The sequence below is a fragment of the Corythoichthys intestinalis genome, chromosome 14 (assembly GCF_030265065.1).
Source record: "Corythoichthys intestinalis isolate RoL2023-P3 chromosome 14, ASM3026506v1, whole genome shotgun sequence".
NCBI classification, from domain to species: domain Eukaryota; kingdom Metazoa; phylum Chordata; class Actinopteri; order Syngnathiformes; family Syngnathidae; genus Corythoichthys; species Corythoichthys intestinalis.
Window position 1 is genome coordinate 11,293,504 of NC_080408.1, and position 23,027 is coordinate 11,316,530.

At 37.2% G+C, this 23,027-nt stretch overlaps 1 protein-coding gene across 4 annotated transcripts in view; it reads left to right on the plus strand.

The window, feature by feature from the left end:
- The window catches only part of myom1a (myomesin 1a (skelemin)), a 74,995-nt gene extending 53,951 nt beyond the window's left edge, over positions 1–21,044 (plus strand). For 2 of the 4 annotated variants that reach the window (XM_057856488.1, XM_057856490.1), the window contains 14 exons: positions 55–99; positions 2,092–2,228; positions 2,309–2,453; positions 2,592–2,651; positions 2,725–2,792; positions 3,711–3,836; positions 7,611–7,698; positions 10,465–10,503; positions 10,643–10,748; positions 13,679–13,842; positions 13,932–13,968; positions 14,122–14,144; positions 20,404–20,459; positions 20,524–21,043. In XM_057856488.1, the coding sequence (XP_057712471.1) occupies positions 55–99; positions 2,092–2,228; positions 2,309–2,453; positions 2,592–2,651; positions 2,725–2,792; positions 3,711–3,836; positions 7,611–7,698; positions 10,465–10,503; positions 10,643–10,748; positions 13,679–13,842; positions 13,932–13,968; positions 14,122–14,144; positions 20,404–20,459; positions 20,524–20,793 (1,364 nt within the window). In that variant the 3' untranslated portion in view covers positions 20,794–21,043. Of the gene's footprint in view, positions 1–54; positions 100–2,091; positions 2,229–2,308; positions 2,454–2,591; positions 2,652–2,724; positions 2,793–3,710; positions 3,837–7,610; positions 7,699–10,464; positions 10,504–10,642; positions 10,749–13,678; positions 13,843–13,931; positions 13,969–14,121; positions 14,145–20,403; positions 20,460–20,523 lie in introns of all 4 variants that reach the window. The other 2 variants (XM_057856487.1, XM_057856489.1) reach the window with 1 other exon arrangement.
- Positions 21,045–23,027: the final 1,983 nt, after the last annotated feature.

Below are 23,027 nucleotides of genomic sequence, written 5' to 3' on the forward strand. Positions count from 1 at the left end.
GCTGAGGTCATCACAATCAACTCTTTGTTCTTCTGTTGCTGTTATTGTTGTTAGGTTTGATGCGTCTGCTGGACATCAGCCATGACCACAAGTTCCCTGGTGAATATCATCAATGACACACCTGTCATCCTTTTTCAATCATCACATTCTCACCTCAGTGATACCACAAAATTCCTCCACTACGTAAAAAACATATATAGATGCACTATTCACTCAGTTACGTATGTTTTATATAGTTATTTTCATTTATTCAATAATTTCTTTCTCATTTGTTCGACATTTTTCCCTGTTATTTAATTATTTCATTTTATTTGTTTTTCATTTTTTATGTCTTTTGAGTTGTATTTGTCTTTTTGTTGTTGTTGTATTTTTATGTTGACATTTTTCGTTATTTGACTTTTTATTTTTGAAAGTTTCTTTCGTTCTCAATTTAGTTTTTAATTCATTGTATTTATTTGAATCCATTTATTTTGTAATTTACATTTTAATACTTTAAAATTGGTAATATTCTTGCCTATTTATTGAGCAGTTACGGAAGTGTATTGCTGCCACCCAAAACAAAACAGAACAGAGAAAAAAGGTCCTTATTTTTTACATGATAAATAGCACGTTTTTACATGACCGTTATCACGTTTTTACATTGAACCACGTTTCTACATAATTATCATGTTTTTACATGATAGTTTCCCGTTTTTACATGGTTATCATTTTTACATTATACTATCATGTAAAAGAATATTATGTAAAAATGTGATAATTATGTAAAAATGTGGTATAATGTAAAAATGTGATAATGATCATGTAAAAATGTGGTCTCATGTAAAAACGTGATAACGATCACGTAAAAACGTGATAACTCATGTAAAAATGTGATAACCATCATGTAAAAATATGATAATTATCACGTAAAAACATGATAACTACTATGTAAAGACATGATACTATCATGTAAAAACTTTTTTTTTTTAAGTTAAAAAGCTATCAGGTAAAAACGTGATATCAAGTAAATACGTGATATCAAGTAAATACGTGATAACTCATGTAAAAACGTGTTATAATGTAACAACGAGATAACGATAATGTAAAAACGTGATAAATATGTAAAAACATGATAACTACCATGTAAAAACGTGATACTATAATGTAAAAACATGATAACTACATGTAAAAATGTGATAAATTTCTTGTAAAAATTATAATATAAAAATAATACAATTGACATGTAAAAACGACATAGGGATCATGTAAAAATGTGATATGTAAAAATGGGATAACTCGTAAAAACGTGATTCTATCATGTAATTACATAACTGTCATATAAAAACCTGATATCTTGTAAAAACGGGATACTATTATGTAAAAACGTGATAACGATCATGTAAAAAAAAATGATAACTACCATGTAAAAACATGGTATTTATCATGTAAAAATGTGATAAATTTCTTGTAAAAATAATTATAATACAAAAATAATAATACAATTGACATGTAAAAACTAGATCACGATCATGTAAAAATGTGACATTTTATGTAAAAATGTGATACTATCATGTAATTACATAACTGTCATATAAAAACCTGATATCTTGTAAAAACAGGATACTATTATGTGAAAACGTGATAACGATCATGTAAGAAAATGATAACTACCATGTAAAAACATGCTACTATAATGTAAAAACATGCAATTTATCTATAAATTTATCTATAAATACATGATAACTGTCAGATAAAAACCTGATAATATCTTGTAAAAACGTGACAGTTATTTAAAAAAGATAGTATGTAAAAACGTGAGACCATCATGTAAAATTGTGATATTTATCACGTTTTTACATGTAAAGTTTTGACATTTTTACATGATAATTTCACATTTTTACACATTAACGATTTGTTCCAGAGTCCACACAGTCACAATTTTGACAATTTTAATAACAGTACAACCCCTTCAAATATTATTAAAGTACAGTATGTGTAACAAACCAAAACAATATCTTTACAATCTTTAGTATAAAATAAAACATGACACTCACCCCTTTTGTATCTCAAATGACAAGCATATTGCAAGTAGTGTGTTTTGTTTGTATTCAGTTATTCCATTTAAGAATGAAATGGCCATGGAGTTACAAGAAAAGGGCCGGGTGCGCTTCTGGACTCAAGTGGAGAAGTTTACCAAGGATTGTCAAGTGGAGTATGTTTTTAACGATATCATCATTCATCAAGGAGAGGTAGAATCAAACACTGCATGTGTAGTTTTTTCCAAACTTTAGAAAACTAAGTTTTTTTTTTCTTTTTTCTGTTCTTTTAGAAATACACCATGAACTTTGACAAGACCACAGGAATCATCGAAATGTTCATGGACTCACTGGAAGTCACGGACGAGGGGACGTTCACCTTCAATTTGGTTGATGGAAAAGCAAAGGGTACCACCAGTCTGGTGCTCATCGGAGAAGGTACAGTAGAGTAGAAGCAAAAATACGTAAATAAAAACACTTTTGTTATTGTAGTCAATGTAAGCGTCCATGGAGGGGCAGCAGATGAACATATTTCTTATAACATCTTATTTGACACTTGGCTGTGTTCATGTTCAGAGTTCAGAGCGCTGCAGAAAAAGTCCCAGTTTGAGAGGGCCGAATGGATCAGGAAACAAGGTAGAAAAAGCACTTCCTTTCTTTATGATATCATACGTAGTTGTACGTGTATGAGACGCGTTCCTGTCCACAGGTCCTCACTTTATCGAGTACTTGGACTTCACCGTCACCCCGCAGTGTGATGTGCTGCTCCAATGCACGGTAAGCACTAAAATTATGGAGGACCAAATGGGACGGAATGAAATACAGTATATAAATACACTGGCAGTATGGGGCAGTGTTGCCCAGGTATGTGTAAGGTGAACGCAATACAACCGAATGCCAGATAAAACATACTTCCCTTAAAGAGTCAATTGTAATGTAGTAATAGAAAAAAGACACCATGTAAGGGTTAATGCACAAACGATTTTTCCATCACTGTGTACAGTACTGTGGCGAGCGACATGGAGAAGAATGAGAGACAGTTTTTATCTTTCACACTTGCTGCTCTTGTGCTTCATACACCGCACAACTCTAAGTGACAACACATTTTTTTGAACAGAAAACACCAGAACATAACAACGGCAACCACCACTCTCAGTCATTGTTGCCAAAACTACTCATGAACCGTTGCGGGCGTAACACATAATAACTAACAGTTGCGAAAGTATCAATATCCAGCTGAATTGAATCCCTTAGTAATATTCCGGAAGAGTGTCTTTTTATTGAAATTAGTGATCTTGTCGTATTAAAATCCACAGGAAGCATTTTTCAATTTTCATTCCGTTGTTCTGAGTTGAACTGGAGACTTTCATTATCATGCTAGTGACACTTGCTTTGTTAAAAACAAACATTTTAGCTTCAATTTTTTTTTTTTTTTGCTGCGTGTGTTTGTAGACTTGACTTCTGGCACTCTAGTTTCTTTCCCTACTGCCCAGTGGGTGCTGCTGAGCCCCTCCACTGCCACTAAGCACTCATAGGCGGACACACTTTGAGCTTCCCTTCATTGAAAGACCAGCATCCGCCACTGAATTAAAGCTGTATTTATATAATTCATTCTGTCCTATTTGGTCTTCCATATAAAATGACCAGCGATGAACAAATGAATTTCTGAGAACATGTCCGCGTTTTTCCTCGCAGGTAGGAAACATGAAGGCGGACACACAGATTATCTGGTACAAGGACAGCATCCCGATCGGTGAGCGCGATGAGGCCGCCAAGAAGCTGGAGAAGAAGGATGGCAAGCTGATCTTTAATATCGGAAAGGTCGGTTTTTCCCATAAGTTGCGTGTGGCAATGTGCTTCCATTTTGTCCTACTGATTTGTTCGTGCTATGCTGTATAACACATGTATGCGCCATTGGCTAAACTGCTTTTAGGGGAATACAAAACATGATGTGCACTCTTTGGCTCAAAGTATTGAAAATAATACTGAAGTCGCCATTCATGGATATAAAATTAAGTATATTTATGTTATATGTTTTAATGTTTATTTCTTCAGTAAATAGTTGTATTTTATCATGTTAGGTTTTTTTCCCATTTAAAAAAAAACATTTCATCAAATTTGTTTAATTTACCAATCATTGTTTTGTTTTTTTAAATAATCATATGAATGTATAGACCCTACCCACCGACGTCACAAAATCACGTGCTCGCTGTATGGTTCCGCCCACTTGTCCGTCATTTTGTGTCTGTATTATCAATGGTCTCAATTGATCGAGCAATTTATAATGCATTTCATGGAAGACCCGGTGCTTTCGGATGCCGTAAACTCACTTGATGCGTTGCATAAAAGGCGTTATGTGGAAAAGCTTCAGTTTATCCATTCGCCAGATCCATATTTGATGCCTAAATCGATGTTTTTCGACCCGCTGTCTCCGCCGTATTTGCCTGACATCTGCTAGCTACCCTGAACTGTACAACTATCTTGTCCACACAAAATCAGCCTATTCTCACGAAAGTTTGAAAAACTTTAAGAGCTTGGAGGCTTATAAATACTTCGTTGCTGGTGGGGTGAAACAGGTCCTCGTCCACGAAAATTCGGCAGGAATCTATCTTGTGCTTGGAAAGGTGAGTTACGAAATTTTCAATTCAAAATCTTTTGTTATTGCTAACATCCACTGTCAAGTCTAATGTATTTCATGTCGTTTGTCAATGGAGTTAGGGCTTTTAATGTTTATATGGTTTAGCGATAGCACTCTCACTACATACGTACGTGTATGTTGTCGGCGATTAGCCTAGCAATGATCTTAATTGTGGTTGTCAGCCCAAAACCCTCTAAATATATATTAAATGCATCTTACCAGATAGAAAATGACTACTACATAATCTGTGGTAATCGTTTGGAGCCCAGTTTTCTCGTCGAATTGCAGCAGCCCATCTCGCTCTCTTCTCTCCGGGTCTCTCGGAATCCGGTAGAACTTCAAGTCTCTCCGTCTTCTCCGTCTATCTTCTCTGTTATTGCAACCGACCGCCACACACGCCTTCACCATTTTGATTATTAATGTTAACGAGCAGAAAAACACGTCGTAAATAGGAGGAATGTACGTAGCCGTAACAGGGAAACATAATGTGTTGACGGACAATTGGGCGGCACCAGTCAGGAGGAAGGAGTTGTGACGTCACGTGGGTAGGGTCTATATGAATACATACCTTTTTATTATATTCTTTTTTTTTTTTTTTTTTAAAATCAGATTTTCTTAAGACTTTTATATATTTGGGTTCTGATTATTTTGTCTATTTTTATAATACTAGAAGTTGGTAATAGTTTGGTTGAAATAATTGGTATATTTTTTACTGGTTGTTTAATTCTTAACATTTTTCTGATTTCCCTGATATTGTAACATTTTGGTATTTCTTTAATATTATATTAACTGGTATTTGTTTTTATAAGCCTCATACTATTATTTACATTTTGTAATATCTTTGTATTATCAAGTCTTAATTATATTTTAAGTAATTTATCAATTTTTAGTCTTCCAAAATTATTCTTCCATAGTTTTGGTTTTGCAAATACTGCCATTTTTGTTGGTTTCAATTTCTACATTGTGTATTCCTTATTAGCAATTTTTTACTTTTATGTAAAATTGGTATTTTTCATTACACAGTAGTATATTTCATCAAATACTTTGCATCATTTTACAAGTAATTTGAAATATAGAGGTGGGTTTACATTTAGTCAGTTACATTTACTTGAGTAATTGTTTGAGGAAAATGTACTTCTAAGAAAGGTTACTATGCCATACTTTTTACTTCACTTGAGTAGATTGGTGAAGAAGAAACGCTACTCTTACACCGCTACTTTGGGCTACACTAGTCGTTACTTTTTTCTTCTTTATTCTACATATTATATATATATATATATATATTTTTTTTTACCCCAGTGATGCCAACAGTAGCTCTATCCTTTTAATTTCATAATAGGAACTATGAAAGAACTAGTCACTATTCAAACTAGGAACTATTTTCTCCACTAGAGGGCACTCATTTTCTTTGGATGAATGATGCTTCAGTTCTTCAGATTTTTTTGTATTTATTTGGCTTAACACGGTTATTTAATAGCTTATAGTACAGTATAATAATAACAGTTCATTTTAAATAACTTTATGCTGGGAAAAAAATACCATGGTTAAAAAAAATATAATAATAATCAAACATCGGAAGCAGTTACTCACAATGTTACTAATTTCCTGAGTATTCTTGTCACTGAATACTTTTTTACTTGTACTTGAGTACATTTTTTGGATGACTACTTTTACTCCTACTTGAGTAATATTATTTTGAAGTAACGCCAGTCTTACTTGAATAAAATTTTTGGTTACTCTACCTACTTCTACTTATAATAATAATTTTCAAATACAGTGATCCCTCATTTTTCGTGGTTAGTGGGACCGCAACCCCCCATGCGAAAATTGAAAATCCACAAAGTAGAGGCAGAGCTTATTTACATTTAAATTTATTTATTGTTTTGTCTGTATTTATTAATATTCAACAGCATTGGAAAGAGATACATATAAGACAATTTCCCCCCCCCAAAGTATAATAATGATTAAAAAACTTTTTGTAAATGTATATTTTGAGAAATGGTTTTTAAGCACTGCAAATGTAATAATTATGATATAAATGGGGTATACTGTATATAAAAAAAAAACAATGATTTGTACATGTATACGGTACATGCATATATATATCTTTCTACATGCATATATCCTAAAATTTTTAAATGAAATACTGTTTTGTTTTTTTTTTTAATGAAAAAAATCCGTGATGAACTGAGGGCACGGAGTTTGAAGTGCGATATAGCGAGGGATCACTGTAATCATTTGTAATTTTGGTTATTTTGGTAAAATGTAGGTTTTTTTTTTTTTGATTAAGTTATTTATTTTTTGGCTGGGTTGTTTTTTCTCAGTTTGTGGAAATATACTTTTTAAATATAAATTATGGACTTGTGATGGTATTTATATTTGTACTGGTTTCATTTCAGTAATAAAACAAGAAATTTGCTGATTGTAATTACACTATATAACCTACATAATAATGTTTGGATGTAACGGCTAGGAGTCTCAATACTTTTGTCCACATTGTGCATTTTATTTGGCGGATTGTTCCCTACTTAAGCCCCGGCGAAGCAGTTTTTAATCCATGTGCTTCCATTCCATCATTAACAACATCATCCTAATACCGTGTAATGCAACTTTCAGTGTCCATCTTGAAAATGGCCAGTGGAACTCGCATTTTCATCCGTCACCGCATGCGCCGCTGTCCATTGGCATTAATGTGCTCATGTGTCTTAATTCGCAGTGGGTTATTAAGCAAGATGAGCAGGCAGAAAGTGAAGAGACAAAGGCGCCCGCTGAAGATGCTTCACTGCTGCAGCCGCCAAGACCCAAAGTCTGGACCATTTGGCTACTCATGCTTTTTTCATTTACTCTGTGCTACCATTTCATTGTTTGCCATGTCAGGCGTGCAGCGTCCCATAGCCAACTGTGCGGTTATTAATAACAGTAGACGTTTTTCTAACGTTAAACCTTTTGGCCCTTAGATTTCAAAGAATGACGTGGGCATCTACGAGGTGTACCTGAGAGATGAAAGAGGCCAAGACAAGAGCAGGTTCGATATGACCGATGCAGGTAAGCTCACAAAGGCTCGCTGGCATAGTAGATGATTTCTGTAGACGTGGAAAACATTTAAATATCATCCACGTGTAACAAGTAGTCGCCATCCATGCAAATAAAAGTCAGGGTAAGAAGTAGATATTTTGCACTTAAACAGTTGGGTTCACAAATATGAACCCAATTAATGAATATGCTAAATGATCAATGCAAAATAAATCTGTATTGACTGATACTAACTTTCATGTCCCCCTGAAGTGGACACATTCTTGGATAGCGCCCCATTTTTGCACTCTGACGCCACCGCGTTGCATGACTGTAATGCACATAATGCAAACAATGATCTAAATGAGAGAGAGCTACTTTGACTTCGTTGTTCCTTGTGGAGGCTGGCCTGACCGCAGTAGTTTTGCAGGTTAGCAAGTTGAAGTTCACAGTTTAATGTTATGCAGGTTGTTGCAGGTTGGACTTTCCGTGGCAAAATTAGTGTTGTTTCCCCCACCTCCACAACATTGACGTCTTTTTACATTATTTACTTAGTCCTCCTGGCCGGAAACAAAAACTTCTAATTAGGGCTGTCAAACGATTAAAAATTCTAACCGAGTTAATTACAGCTTAAAAAATAATTAATCGTAATTAATCGCAATTCAAACCATCTATAAAATATGCCATATTTTTCTGTAAATTATTGTTGGAATGGAAAGATAAGACACAAGACGGATATATACATTCAACATACGGTACATAAGTACTGTATTTGTTTATAATAACAATAAATCAACAAGATGGCATTAACATTATTAACATTTTCTTAAAGCGATCCATGGGTAGAAAAACTTGTAGTTCTTAAAAGATAAATGTTCGTAAAAGTTATGGAAATTTTATATTAAAACCCCTCTTAATGTTTTCGTTTTATTAAACTTTGTAAAATTTTCCATCAAAAAATAAACTAGTAGCTCACCATTGTTGATGTCAATAATTACACCATGCTCACTCCCCAAACCTATAAAATCATTTGGACCCAAGCCCCAGCAGAGGGCGCCAAACAACAAAAATCAGGTAACAAGCGGACATTACACTGCTGTCATTTTAATCTGTTTGAGCGGGGCATGTGCGTTAATTGCGTTAAATATTTTAACGTGATTAATTAAAAAAATTAATTACCGCCCGTTCATTAGGTCCGCTACAACAGAGCCTTCTAGAGAGGTCTACTGCTTTAAGATGGCGGCTGTTTACTTACGCCGGAAAGTCTCTCATTTTGCATCTCTGTTCAATAATACATGTTCTAACACCGACGTCGTCTGTCATTTTGCATCTAGTTCTACATATATATGGTATCTACTGTAGCCATATGTTTGTAGCAACTGGGCGGTGTTTGTAGCGGCTGTCAGCCGCAGTCAGGTATGATTGTTTTTTTTTTTTTTATCTAGCGGCATCAGTTGAACATGATATTTACTCTCGGTCCGTTCCTCATTGTGTCCCAAAGACCGCGCTGACTGTGTTTTACTCCCGCATTACCTGGTATAATTCAATAATCGGAATTTGGATATTTGTGAATCGTTCTCGAATCTTCCACGGCGGAATTGCGAATAATCTAAGAATCGGAAATTTCGCATGCCTCTAGTAGGGTCTATTCTACCATTACAATATATGGGAAGACAATCTATATGTCTTATATAACTGAACTAATTATATAATGCAAAAAAAGTTGCTTTAAAGTTGGTAGGGACAATTTGCGCATCCCGAAAAGTTGCTGGTGTTATGTCCCTACCGTCCCTATGCAAACCTCGTCTAGACTTCCCTGCTAAAACCCCCGCGACCCAACCTCGGACCAAGCGATGATGATGGTACGGTATGGTACAAGGTGGACACGTCATTCAAGCAAAGTTTAGGGCAAGTCACTATTTTTGGTAATAAAAAAAAAAAACTAATGATGATATAGCATCCACAAGATCGCCGACTTGGTGGTGATAATGCATACTCAACAGGAGAACAGTCCATTATTTTCAATTATTTGTACCCACCTAAATGCCACGATGTGGATGTAAAAACACACCAAAAAAAAGTTGCCCGAGAGTTTAAGATGACGCTCGCCATGCTAAATGCTACTGCTAGCGAGAACGCGAATGCTATGTTAACGCTCCGAGGTCTGAGCCACCTAGCATTGTGCTTGCAACGGCGTCACAACCCCTTCCCTACTTCCCCCCTGCTATAATTAAAAAAAATGTTCTGGTTGAGATCCCATTTTTCTTTCAAATGTTGACACTTTTTAAATATTTGTGGGTATTTTGGTTGCATATTTTTGGACTTTGTTTTTTTTTTCCCCCTTCCCCCTCCAAAATTGTTTTATTTTGATATTTTTTCCCAATATTTAACTGCTTTTTGACAAGCAATAAATAATACAATTTTTTCTAACATTTGGACTTTGTTTTATTTGTAGAATTTTTTTGTTTTCTAATATTGTATAATATTTAGCGTTTTTGCCAACATGTTCATATTTCCTAATATGTACTTTCCATCAAATTTGTGTATGTTTGATGTACTATTTTTTGCATTAATTGAATGTTTTTTACAAAATTTGGTATTTTCTCCTGTAATCTATTTTTTTAGATTAATACTTCATACTGCATTTGTAGTTTGTATAAGTCAAAATGTGTTTTTAATTTTTGCACTATTTCTAATAGGTGTGTGTCCTTTTTAAAGAGGTTTTTCATTTTGGTAATATTAATTTTGTTATTGTATTTTCAATACTTCGTATTCTTGTCTGTCTTGTCTTGTCTCCAGGTTACCAGACTGTAATGAATGAGCTGTTCAGAATGATTGGTGAGTCTTTAAACAATACACACAAGCTTTTATGTTAAGTATGTGTATATAATGAAAGTGTGTATTTTAATATCCTGTGACTGTATTGTGTTTGACCTGAAAAAAGGGCATTATAATATTTTTTTCCCCTTCCTTTCAGCCAACTCTTCCTCTCAAATCAAAGTCACCAGCACGGAACACGGCATCATCCTCTCCTCCGATGTCACATACTACCACGAGGAACAGCGTGTCACCTGGCTGCACAAGTACGTCTAATTGCAGTGGTGTTTTAAGCCAAAAACACCAGACATTTATCCAGACGAGTGTTAGAAAAAGGCAGTGGTGGATGAAGTACTCACTTTTTTTACTTTAGTAAACGCACGTAGACTGGGACAAAAAAAATTACAGAAGTAAATTTATCTAAGAAAAAAATATTGAAACGGACAAAGTACTTGCTTACTTTTTACTTGTAAATTTCTAAAAGTATTTTCTCTCGAAGGAAAAATGTCAGTCTTAAGAGAACACCCACCTACTGCACAAGAGTGTGGAGCACCCATCTAAAGGCGCGCTGCTCCCACTGTCAATTGCTCGAAAGTGAGTTGCTGAGGGAACAGCAGCACCCCCTGGTGTTTGTGGGGGAAAAAATGAATTAGTAGCGTATTGGGTATTAAATATATACAGTGGTACCTCGACATATGATTGCTTCAACACACGATCTTTTAGACATCCGACGTAAAATTTGACTCGCCATTTGTTTCTATATCCGACAACATGCTCGAAATACGACATGACAGCACCGTAGACAAATGCACGGTGGATTTTCATGTGTTAGAAATGGGCACAAAAGGTTTCGAAAAGGTTTGTACAGGTGGTGAAAAAAAGAAAAAGGTGACGCTTACCTTTTAAATGGAGTGCGCATCCGTGAACTGGCTCAAGAATACGTTTCCACGGTCCTGCTCCGACCAAAGTTCGCCAGCCTTTATAAATTAAGCTGACAAATGCTACTGTGGCAATGTCGGCAAAGAAATCTCCAGCTTCGCCACGTTTTAATCATTTATTTCACAACTTATTCAACACAAAACGCCAACTTTCTGCCGCAAATGACGGTGTTCTCAAGAAAACATTGAAAGTGAAACTCTCAAACTCACCGCTCTGTCTCTGGCACGTCAGCCCCGCGGTGCGTTCAGATACAGCAAAAAACATCTGCCACATTAGAACCCGATTTGTTACATTATTACAGGAATTATTGTTATTATGAATATTATTACTATTACTATATTATTCCGATTTTTATTAATAATTCATTTGTTTTGCTACGTTTAATTGCCATTTTTTATAGTACAAGCGGTATTTTTTAAGGATTTAGTGTAGGTTTTTTGGGCTGTGGAACGAATTAATGGAATTATAATGTATTCCTATGGGAAAATCCTGCTCGACATACAACCATTTCGACTTACAAACAAGGTCTTGGAACCAATTAACTTCGTATGTAGAGGTACCACTGTACTAGTATGTTGAAAAGGGTATTTATTTGTTAATAACACCACCTGACACCTTGCTTGCTACCGGGTCACGTTGAAGAAGACACAATTGGAACGGAAATGTAAACGGTTGACTGAGGAGGTGTTAACATGGCACAAAAACGACTCAGAAAATTTTTCGTTACAAAACCAGGGACATTTTCTAAAATTCGATTCGAGGTGAAAAATGAAGATGACTGTCCTTTGTTGTCTTACACTAGAAATCCCATAGAATTCTGGAACATGGAACATGTGGGGTGATGTGGCCCAGTTGTAGAGTTGTTGTCCCCGTAGTTGTCAACGGCATTGTCCGCTGCACTGGTGGTCCCAGTCGTTCTGCTCGGTCATCCAGCGCCTGGCATCCCGGGCGTCTTCTAGGTTGTTCTCCATTCGGTCGTTTTCCGCCGGCGCCCCGGCCATTCGTTGCCGTTGAATCGGGTTGCGGGTCTTACCAAATGTGCTACTGCCCTCCAGTGGCCAGTTTTATTTATTAAAATGGATTTTCAGCTTTGTGCTTTGGAGCTAAATTTAATCAGAACCCAGAGATGTCTCTTATAAAAAAATTAAAAAAAGTAGAAGTCTTTGGGACACTGAAACAATTAAAAATAGAAAGCATTTATACATTTTTGGGAGCAAATGAGTTAATGACATCTGTCATAAGCATTCGTTAATGCCCATGATAGTGTCATGTCATAATTATGACCGTCTTATGATGCTACTGTCAAATAAAGTGTTACCTAGTAACCCAAATAAATGAACAAATAAACAGCACTGGACTATAAGCCACAGGATTCAAAATGACCAAAAAAGTAGCAGCTTATAGTCCGAAAATTACGGTATTTGCCTTGGAAAAAGCCGAATTGGCCTCTGCTGGACATTCTGTTAAAACGGAATGCTGTTGGATATTTGTGTACCATTTAGTGTTGTGAAAAGGGGGTTTTAAACCGAGGCTTATTGGCCCTTTTAATTTTCAAATTTGTTGGTGTGTCATTGCGCCGCCTAGTTGCGGAGTTTTGCATTATAGTACACGGGCGCTTTTATTTCCAAAAAAAACAAACTCCAACACACACTGTAGGTGAAATAGAACTGTTTTTGTAGTAGCCGAGTAGTAGTACGTGAACTATCCGGCATGGGTGTGCACTGCCATTGTGCACGCCTTGTATGGAGAAAACGCAGGGGCATGACAAATTTGGTCTGAAACGGCTGTGTTTGGATGGGGAAAACTAAAAAAGATCCTCAGAACCCCCTGCTGTGAGTGACTTCCAGCGCCCCTGCTCATTGTTCACCTGCCGAATTATGCTTGTACTCGTGTTGCTGCCTCTAGTGCTCAACTGCGGTATAGTTGCCCGGGGTTTATCGATTGCGCCGGAGGCATGAAAACGAAACTATCAATTCACAATTAGAAAACATACAAACAAAAATAAAAACAAAAGTAACTAATGCAGGTGACAATTTGAAAAGTAGTGGAGTAAGAAGTATAGGTGCGTGCTGTAAAATGTAGTGAAGTAAAAAAAAAACACTTCATATTTGTACTCAAGTAAAGTACAAATACACAAAAAAAATGTACTCAAATACAGTAACAAAGTACTTTTACTTCGTTATATTCCACCACTGGCAAAAGGGCAACTTTAGTGAGACGACAACCCTTTTGTTTTTCTATTCCTGTCCCAACCAAGGGACGCCAAGATTGCCGCTTCCGAGCGCGTGAAGGCTGGAGTGACGGGCGAGCAGCTGTGGCTCAAAATCAACGAGCCCACCGAGAAGGACAAGGGCAAATACACCATTGACCTGTTTGACGGAAAGGATGGCGTGAAGCGGGTGGTTGAGCTGTCTGGAAAAGGTGATTTTTTTTTCTTTTTTCTTTTTAAAATGAAATTCTCTCGCTATTTGTTATCAGATATTAAATGTGTGTGTTATTCCTTCGTGCAGTGTGGGAGGAAGCGTTTGAGGAATTCCAGAGGCTTAAGTGAGTAAACAAACTCGTGAGTCGTGAGTGCAAATAAATGCTTCCAGGTGGCCGGAACTGAAACCAACCTCCACACTGCTTTCCAAATGGATGTGTCCACATTTTAGTTTTATCTTTTTTGAAGAAATTTCTTTGTTCTTTCTCTCTCTATAGGGCGGCAGCCATCGCAGAGAGAAGTAAGTTGAGCGTACATAAAATGATGTTGCTTTCTTGTTTCCCAGGTTTTATTGAGGCAAGGCATGTTTATTAGTTGAAAACATTTATGTCATGCCGCCAAACTAAAGGTACCGAACCCCAAGATTTTCACAGGTGCATTCACTGAACCCTTCGGAATTTCATATTGAAGCCATTTTTTTACAAATTCAAAACCTTAGCAAGCGAGTTTAATACAAAAATCCAGAAAATCACATTGTATAATTTTTAAATAATAAACTTGTATTTAACTGCATGAAATAAGTATTTGATACATTACCAACTAGTAACTATTTCAGCTCTTAGTTCTTTTTTAAGAACCCTCCAGTTCTCCACTCATTACCGGAAGTAACTGCACCTGTTTGAACTTGTTACCTGTGTAAAAGACACCTGTTCACATGCTCAAACAAACAAACTCCAACCTCTCCACAATGGCCAAGACCAAAGAGCTGTGTAAAGACATCAGGGATAAAATAATAGACCTGCACAAGGCCGGGATGGGCTACAGGAAAATAAGCAAGCAGCTTGGTGAGAAGGTAACAACTGTTGGAGCGATTATTAGAAAATGGAAGAAGTTCAAGTTGACGGTCAATCTGCCTCGTTCTGGGGCTCCATGAATGATCTCACCTCGTGGGGCATCACTGATCATGAGAAAGGTGAGGGATCAGCCCAGAACTACACGGCAGGACCTGGTCAATGACCTGAAGAAGAGAGCTGGAACCACAGTCTCGAAGAAAACCATCGGAAACACATTACGCCGTCATGGATTAAAATCCTACAGAGCACGCAAGGTCCCGCTGCTGAAGCCAGTGTCCAGACACGTCTAAAGTTTGCCACTGACTATCTGGATGATCCAGAGGAGCAATGGGAGAAGGTCATGTGGTGGGATGAGACCAAAATTGATCTTTTTGGTCTAAACTCGGCTCGTCGTGTTTGGAGGAAAAAGGATGAGTACAACCCCAAGAACACCATCCCAACCGTGAAACATGGAGGAGGAAACATCATTTTTTGGGGCTGCTTCTCTGCCAAGGGTACAGGACGACTGTACCGTATTGAGGGGAGGATGGATGTATCGCCAGATCTTAGCTGACAACCTCCTTCCTTCAGTGAGAACTCTGACGATGGGTCGTGGCTGGGTCTTCCAGCATGACAACGACCCAAAGCACACAGCCAAGGCAACTAAAGAGTCGCTCCGTAAGAAGCATCTTAAGGTCCTGGAGTGGCCTAACCAGTCACCAGACCTGAACCCGATAGAAAATCTATGGAGGGAGCTGAAAGTCCGTGTTGCCTGGCAGCTGCCCCGAAACCTGAAGGCTGTGGAGAAGATCTGCATGGAGGAGTGGGCCAAAATCCCTGCTGCAGTGTGTGCAAACCTTGTCAAGGACTACAGGAAATGTTTGGTATCTGTAATAGCAAACAAAGGTTTCTGTACCAAATATTAAGTTCGATTTTTGTGATGTATCAAATACTTATTTCATGCAATTAAATGCAAATTTATTATTTAAAAATCATACAACGTGATTTTCTGTTTTTTTGTATTAGATTCCGTCCCTCACAGTTGAAGAGAACTTATGATACAAATTACATACCTTTACATGCTTTTCAAGAGGGAAAACCAGCAAAATCGGCAGTGTATCAAATACTAGTTCTCCCCACTGTAAGTGAATTCCTGTTCAAATTTCTTCCAGATTTCTAATTTACATATAAATTAAATAATTTTGCAACAATCAAATGAAACTCATTTTACTCTGTTCCTTTTGTTTTCATGTCTACATTCCCATTTTATTGTCGCATCCTTGCATCACGTACCATTTTCATGACGTAAAATGATGCTATGGTTTAAAAAAAAAAAAAAAAAAAAAAAAAGATCTACGCAGTTCATGCTGCCTGTAGGTCTGTTATACTTCCACTTACCGAGTGCGAGTCCACCTTCCGCCGAGCACACCGATTTCTTCTCCCATTAGATAGAAGGCTAGCAGTTGAAAGAAATGGAATAAAGCCTGTAAATTGAGGGTAAACCAGTCCAAAATCTGGTCTTAAACAGCACTTTTCCTAGATTTAGTCAGCGTACAAAATGGGGCTCTGCGTATCTTTGCCTTCACCGAAACCCCTAATGCTTTTCGAACCCCAGTTAAGAACCACGGCACCAAATGAATACGTTGAAAAAAATATGTCCATAATTAGATTAGTGGTGGAACAAATGTGAACAGGGTTCCGGTGCGATTATCACGAACTGGACAGGGGTGCTAGTTAGGGCTGGGCGATATGGCCTTAAGCACGTATCGCGGTAAATTGAGCAGATTTACCTCGATAACGATAAATGGCGATAAATTCGCCCAAGCGGACTGTTATATAATTTGAAAATCTGAATCAATGCATGAAATACAGATTAACCGTTTCTTGGTGATTTATTTAACAGCTTTCAATTTAATATGTTTAACAATCGTACATGCTGTCTAAACATTAAGTATACAAAAATTTATTACACTTCAAAAAGACAACTTATTGTTAATGGCTGCTGTGACATATTTACTTAACACAAGTGTTTACTTCAAGGTTTCAGTTTTTTTTTTTTTCTCCAGTGCATTTTTTAATACATGCAAGCACACATGAACCCCCACACAGGCACACACACATTAAAGCTGCATTGATCTAATGACACAGAATTAAGCACATACAGAAAAATAGCTGGGGCCATTAAACAGTCATATTAAAATTTTCACTGTTGGGTTGTACTTTATGCTGAATGCTTTACTATCACAACAGCCATCAGAAATCACACATAGACAGAAATACACAATAACATGACATACTAATTGCTAGATGCAGTCCGTGCCCAATCCACTCATTAAGTTCAGCTGTTTCGCCAAGGTTAGAGCCGCTATCCGACTCCATCACGTTTATTTGTAACGTTAGCCACTAGCATTAGCCTGTGGCTTGGCTACTAGTAGAAGGCATTGAAAGCCTCCTCTTTGGAAATCGTGAGAACAAGGGAGGACAGCGGGTGAAAGCCTGTCTGGATGCCGCCAAGAGTCTATTTAATGTCTGGTGAAAGTTTGGCGAACCTCCCTTAAGCCACACTCCATCACGTTTGCTTGTAGCGTTAGCCGCTAGCGTTAGCCACAGGGCTCTTGTTTGTTTGGCTTCCTGATAACCACGTGACTCCATACGTAAGCACACTTTCTGCTTTCTTAAAGGGGAATGAACATTGCCGGACAACACAGTGTCAAAGCGGGATGAAAGACTATATTTTCTTGTTTTATTAAATTACCGAATTTACCGTCATGGTCAAAATTACGTCTGTCATCGTGAAGAATTCCGGTGCCGGTAAATTTTCGGTTTAACGCCCTGTTCTAGTGCTAGTGGACAATTATTCACGGACTTCTTAAGAAGATCATCCGGTGTGTGCTTGTGTGTGTGAGGTGGAATTGGAAATTTTTTTGTAGGCCCGTCCAGACGACTGGCCAAGCGGGAGGAGCTCTTTTAACACTTGAAACACTATATTACAGCTCCGCGCATCATCTTACCTTTCTGTTTAACCCACCCCTCAGCTGACCACGCCCACTTTACGCTGGCAAACCGGGCCCCTTAGAGGCTCGGGTTCGATCGCACCCCTAGCAGTCCCCTAAGTCCTTTCCCTGACTAAGATACATACAGATTCAGAGCATATTCAGAGCTGTTATCCGGTTGTATGAACGGCAACGAAAGGATGGACAGGTTGATTGTTTCTTCTGCCATCTAGTGGAAGACAATCTGTCCTGATTGTCACTACACCATAGACTTCACTATCAGTTGACGGGACGCGGGGTTTGGGGCCGATCCGTAGGGGGCCTATTTTCAAAAACTTAAAATTCAAATATTTTCAAAACCAAAGCCACTAGTGACCTAAAACCAAAACAGGCACCTCCCTTAGGCACATATGAGTCTCCATGAGCAGTGACATAAAAAAATTCAAGTTGTTCCCTAATAAAATCCCTTTTTTTTTTTTTATACAATTATAACAAAACATAAAATGGCTATACAATTCTCAAATTTTACGCTAGATTCACAAAAATCACCAAATGCACAGATAATCACCTATATTTTCAGGATCAATTAAAATATTTAACATATAAGCAACTTAATATTTTTTAATTTAGTGCAAGTTTTCAATAACTAATAAATTACTCAGTTTTCACATCAGAATACTTGAGGAAAGCATGCAGAATCATCTTAATTTTACTCAACAAAAGCAAAATTTTGATTTTTCTATATACAATTACAATTTATTTAGGTTGAATCCCGCTATTGTGTAGAGGAACAAAATCCAACATGGTGGCCGTCACAAAACCAAAAGCTTTTTAAGTTGAAAATTCTTGGAAATAAATGCTTAAAATCGCAAAATTTCTATAGATATGAACGTAAAACAGTCAAGATTTTTGGTTAAAAGCAAAAAACGGGCCGTTATCGTTCATTTTACATAAATATTTCAAGCAAAAGTTGTGGTATTGTGTAATCCAACTTGGTGGCCGTCACAAAACAGGTTTTTAAGTTGAAAATTCTTGTAAATAAATGCTCTGTCATTGGTATAGATACATGAATAAATGTAAATTTATTTGGAACAAAAACAAAAAATTAAGTCACAATTGATATTTAAACAAGAACAGGTACATTTGTGAATGTAACAAACTTTAATTCCCTTTCATTACTAATGGCAACGAAACCCTGAGAGACAGAATGTGGGAAAAAAACAAAATCACATTGTTTGATTTTTAAAGAATTTATTTGCAAATCATGGTAGAAAATATGTATTTGGTCAATACCAAAAGTTCATCCCAATACTTTGTTATGTACCCTTTTGTTGGCAATAACGGAGGCCAAACGTTTTCTGTAACTCTTCACACGCTTTTCACACACAGTTGCTGGTATTTTGGCCAATTCCTCCATGCAGATCTCCTCTTGAGCAGTGATGTTTTGGGGCTATCGTTGGGCAACACGGACTTTCAACTCCCTCCACAGCTTTTCTATGGGGTTGAGATCTGGAGACTGGCTAGGCCACTCCAGGACCTTGAAATGCTTCTTACGAAGCCACTCCTTTGTTACCCTGGCTGTGTGTTTGGGATCATTGTCATGTTGAAAGACCCAGCCACGTCTCATCTTCAATGCCCTTGCTGATGGAAGGAGATTATCACTCAAAATCTCTCGATACATGGCCACATTCATTCTTTCCTTTACACAGATCAGTCGTCCTGGTCCCTCTGCAGAAAAACAGCCCCAAAGCATGATGTTTCCACCCCCATGCTTCACAGTAGGTATGGTGTTCTTCGGATGCAATTCAGTATTCTTTCTCTTCCAAACACGAGAACCTGTGTTTCTACCAAACAGTTCTGTTTTGGTTTCATCTGACCATAACACATTCTCCCAGTCCTCTTCTCGATCATCAAATGCTCTCTAGCGAACCGCAGACGGGCCTGGACGTGTACTGGCTTCAGCAGGGGGACACATCTGGCAGTGCAGGATTTGAGTCCCTGAAAGTAGCCTTTGTTACTGTGGTCCTAGCTCCCTGTAGGTCATTCACTAGGTCCCCCCGTGTGGTTCTAGGATTTTTGCTCACCGTTCTTGTTATCATTTGGACGCCATGGGGTGAGATCTTGCATGGAGCCCCAGATCGAGAGAGATTATCAGTGGTCTTGTATGTCTTCAAATTTCTAATAATTGCTCCCACAGTTGATTTCTTTACACCAAGCGTTTTACATAATGCAGATATCGTCTTTCCAGCCTGGTGCAGGTCTACAATTTTGTTTTTGGTGTCCTTCGACAGCTCTTTGGTCTTGGCCATAGTGGAGTTTGGAGTGTGACCGACTGAGGTTGTGGACAGGTGTCTTTTATACCGATAATGAGTTAAAACAGGTGCAATTAATACAGGCAACGAGTGGAGCCTCGTTAGACCTCTTTGACAGCAAGAAATCTTGCTTGTTTGCAAGTGACCAAATACCTATTTTCCACTAATTTGGAAATAAATTCTTTAAAAATCAATAATGTGATTTTCTGTTTTGTTCCACATTCTGTCTCTCATGGTTGAGGTTTACCCATGTTGACAATTACAGGCCTCTCTAATCTTTTCAAGTAGGAGAACTTGCACAATTGGTGGTTGACTAAATACTTAATACTTATTTACCCCACTGTATATGGTCCTTTAAAGCAGTTAAGAGAAACTCTCCACGTATACTAAACTAATTGTCCCTTCATCTACTTCTTGCTTAGATCGCGCCCGTGTTATTGGAGGCCTTCCAGATGTGGTTGCAATCCAAGAGGGCAAGGTAAACTCATATCTCTTATTTCATATTACATGACCTTCACTGACCTCTTTATTTTCCCCTCCAGTCTCTTAATTTAACTGGCAACGTGTGGGGCGAGCCCACGCCCGAGGTGAGCTGGACCAAAAACGAGCGGGAGTTGGTGGCCGACGAACGCTACGTGCTTAAGTTCGAGCACGGCAAGTACGCCAGCATCGCCATCGACGCCGTCACCCGCACTGACTCGGGCAAGTACGCGCTGGTGGTGCGCAACAAGTACGGCACGGAGGCCGGCCAGTTCACGGTCAGCGTGTACAACCCGGAGGATGACGAAAAGGAAGAGGAGGAGAAGAAGTAGGAGGACTGAGGGAGGAAAGGGCTCAAGAAAAAGTTGGATGATTGACAGCAACGCAATATTTTCTTAGCATGTTGGTATTTGAGTAACCTTTGAAAACAGGTTGGTACACAAAGACAGGAAAGAATAAAGGAAATGCTGATATCTTCATCCTATGTTTTTTTTTGTCATTGATAAAATGTGACATGTGGCACAGAGTGGCCAACTTCACGTGGGCAAAAATAATTTTCATGTCATTTAAAAAAAAAAAAAAAAAAAATTAAAACTCAGACGTCATGAACATTTTGGGGAGTTTTTTTTTCACATACGGTCTCATTGTAGTTAGCAAATCAGCTTCACAGTTTTAAGTTGACTATTCAAATATTTCTAAATTATATATTATTAATGTTTTTATGATATAGTTTTATCCCAGTATTTTGTGTCCTTTTAAGTTTTTCTAATATTTTTGTAGTTTGATGTATTAGATTCTAACATTTTTCATCTCCTTCAAATATGTCCTTATTTTTTCCGCAACATTTTTGTGCATTCATTAACTATTGCTAATATTTTTAATTTGTCCCCACTAATTGTGTTTTTCCAAACTAATATTTTGGTCTTTTCTTCAAATAGTTCAACATTTTTTGTAATATTTTCCCCCACACGTTTCAATTTACCCTTAGTTTCATTTTTTCCCCCGGTATTTTTTTAAATTCATTTGACAATTTTCCATTTTTATATATTCTTTGAATATATAAACTATATAATAGTATTTGTTCATTTTTAAAATTTTATATATATACATTGTAACATACTTGATATTTTTCCAAGAAATTATCTATATATACTGTATATATACAGTGGGGAGAACAAGTATTTGATACTGCCAGTGGGTTCTCCCCAGTGTATAATACATAATTTATATACAGTATTTACATATTTCTCCCAGTATTATGTTTTACTTTGTAATATCTTTTCCTAATATTTGTGTATTTTTCACCTATTTTTCTTTTTGTATGACAAATTTTGTTTCTAACTTTCGAAGTTCTCATTTGGCTCCAGCATAGACATGATTGCAAATATTATAAAATATGATTTTAAACATGGTAAGTTCCCTTAAAAGGCGAGTGAATCATCAGAAGACGAATAAACACTGCGACCCCAAGAGAACCACAACAAGAACAGGTTGATGCAGAGCGAAAATCAGATAAGAACCTGAGGAATATTGCAGGGGAATGTTGTTTTTCCAGTGCAAATGAAGGAAACTGATCGACTGCTCTAAAGTGTTTACTCATCTGTACTTGGTTCAGCTGGAGTCAAAGCCCTCTCTATATTTACAAACTTCAGCTAATATGCCTTTGTAGGCCAATAACCCAGAGTATCTTTTATTAAAAAAAAACCCCCCCAAAAAAACCCTCAAGGACATGAAAACAAGACAGCTGGGATTTGATCCAGAACCTTTTGATTGTCAAGCAGATGTACTCCCCAGTAGTCGAGGTGTTGGAACATTTTATTAAAATCACAATATATTAGATGAAACATTTTAAGAAAAGAAACATTTGGTGGGGGGAATGATAAGCAGATAATGAACAAAAATACTTGACTTAAAACTTAGCTCAGCTGGAAATTTCAGAAATGTGAGGCAGGGGTGCAAACCACTTGTACTGTATAACATACTGTATTGTCAAAATTCAAACATAAAATTTTATATTAACTATGTAAGTACTTGACAATTGTAATAAAATATTAGGGGAAAACAATACTCAAAAATGCGAGAAAAAAAAAACAAAAAAATTGTGTTGGGGCAATAGATCGAGAAAAAAATTTCATTCATCCATCTTCACTTCTGCTTATATCCTCACGAGGAGCATATCCCAGATAACTATGGGCAGTCAGTGAGGCACAATCTATTGTGTATGAAATAAATAAATAAATATATATATATATATATATATATTTATATATTAGGGCTGTCAAAATTATCGCGTTAACGCGCGGTAATTTATTTAATTAATCACGTTAAAATATTTGACACAATTAACACACATGTCCCGCTCAGACAGTATTCTGCCTTTTGGTAAGTTTTACAGCAAGGTTTTTTGTGCTGTCTAACAGTGAACTCTTGTGGTCGCTTTGCAACATGGTTTATTTTTTCTTGCCAGTTCAATATGGCTGCACGACGTCTCGGGCTGACGCCTACGTTGTAATGTTGTGCTTAATCCTTGGACAAGATTTGTCCGTAAGTATGGTTGTTGTTAAGA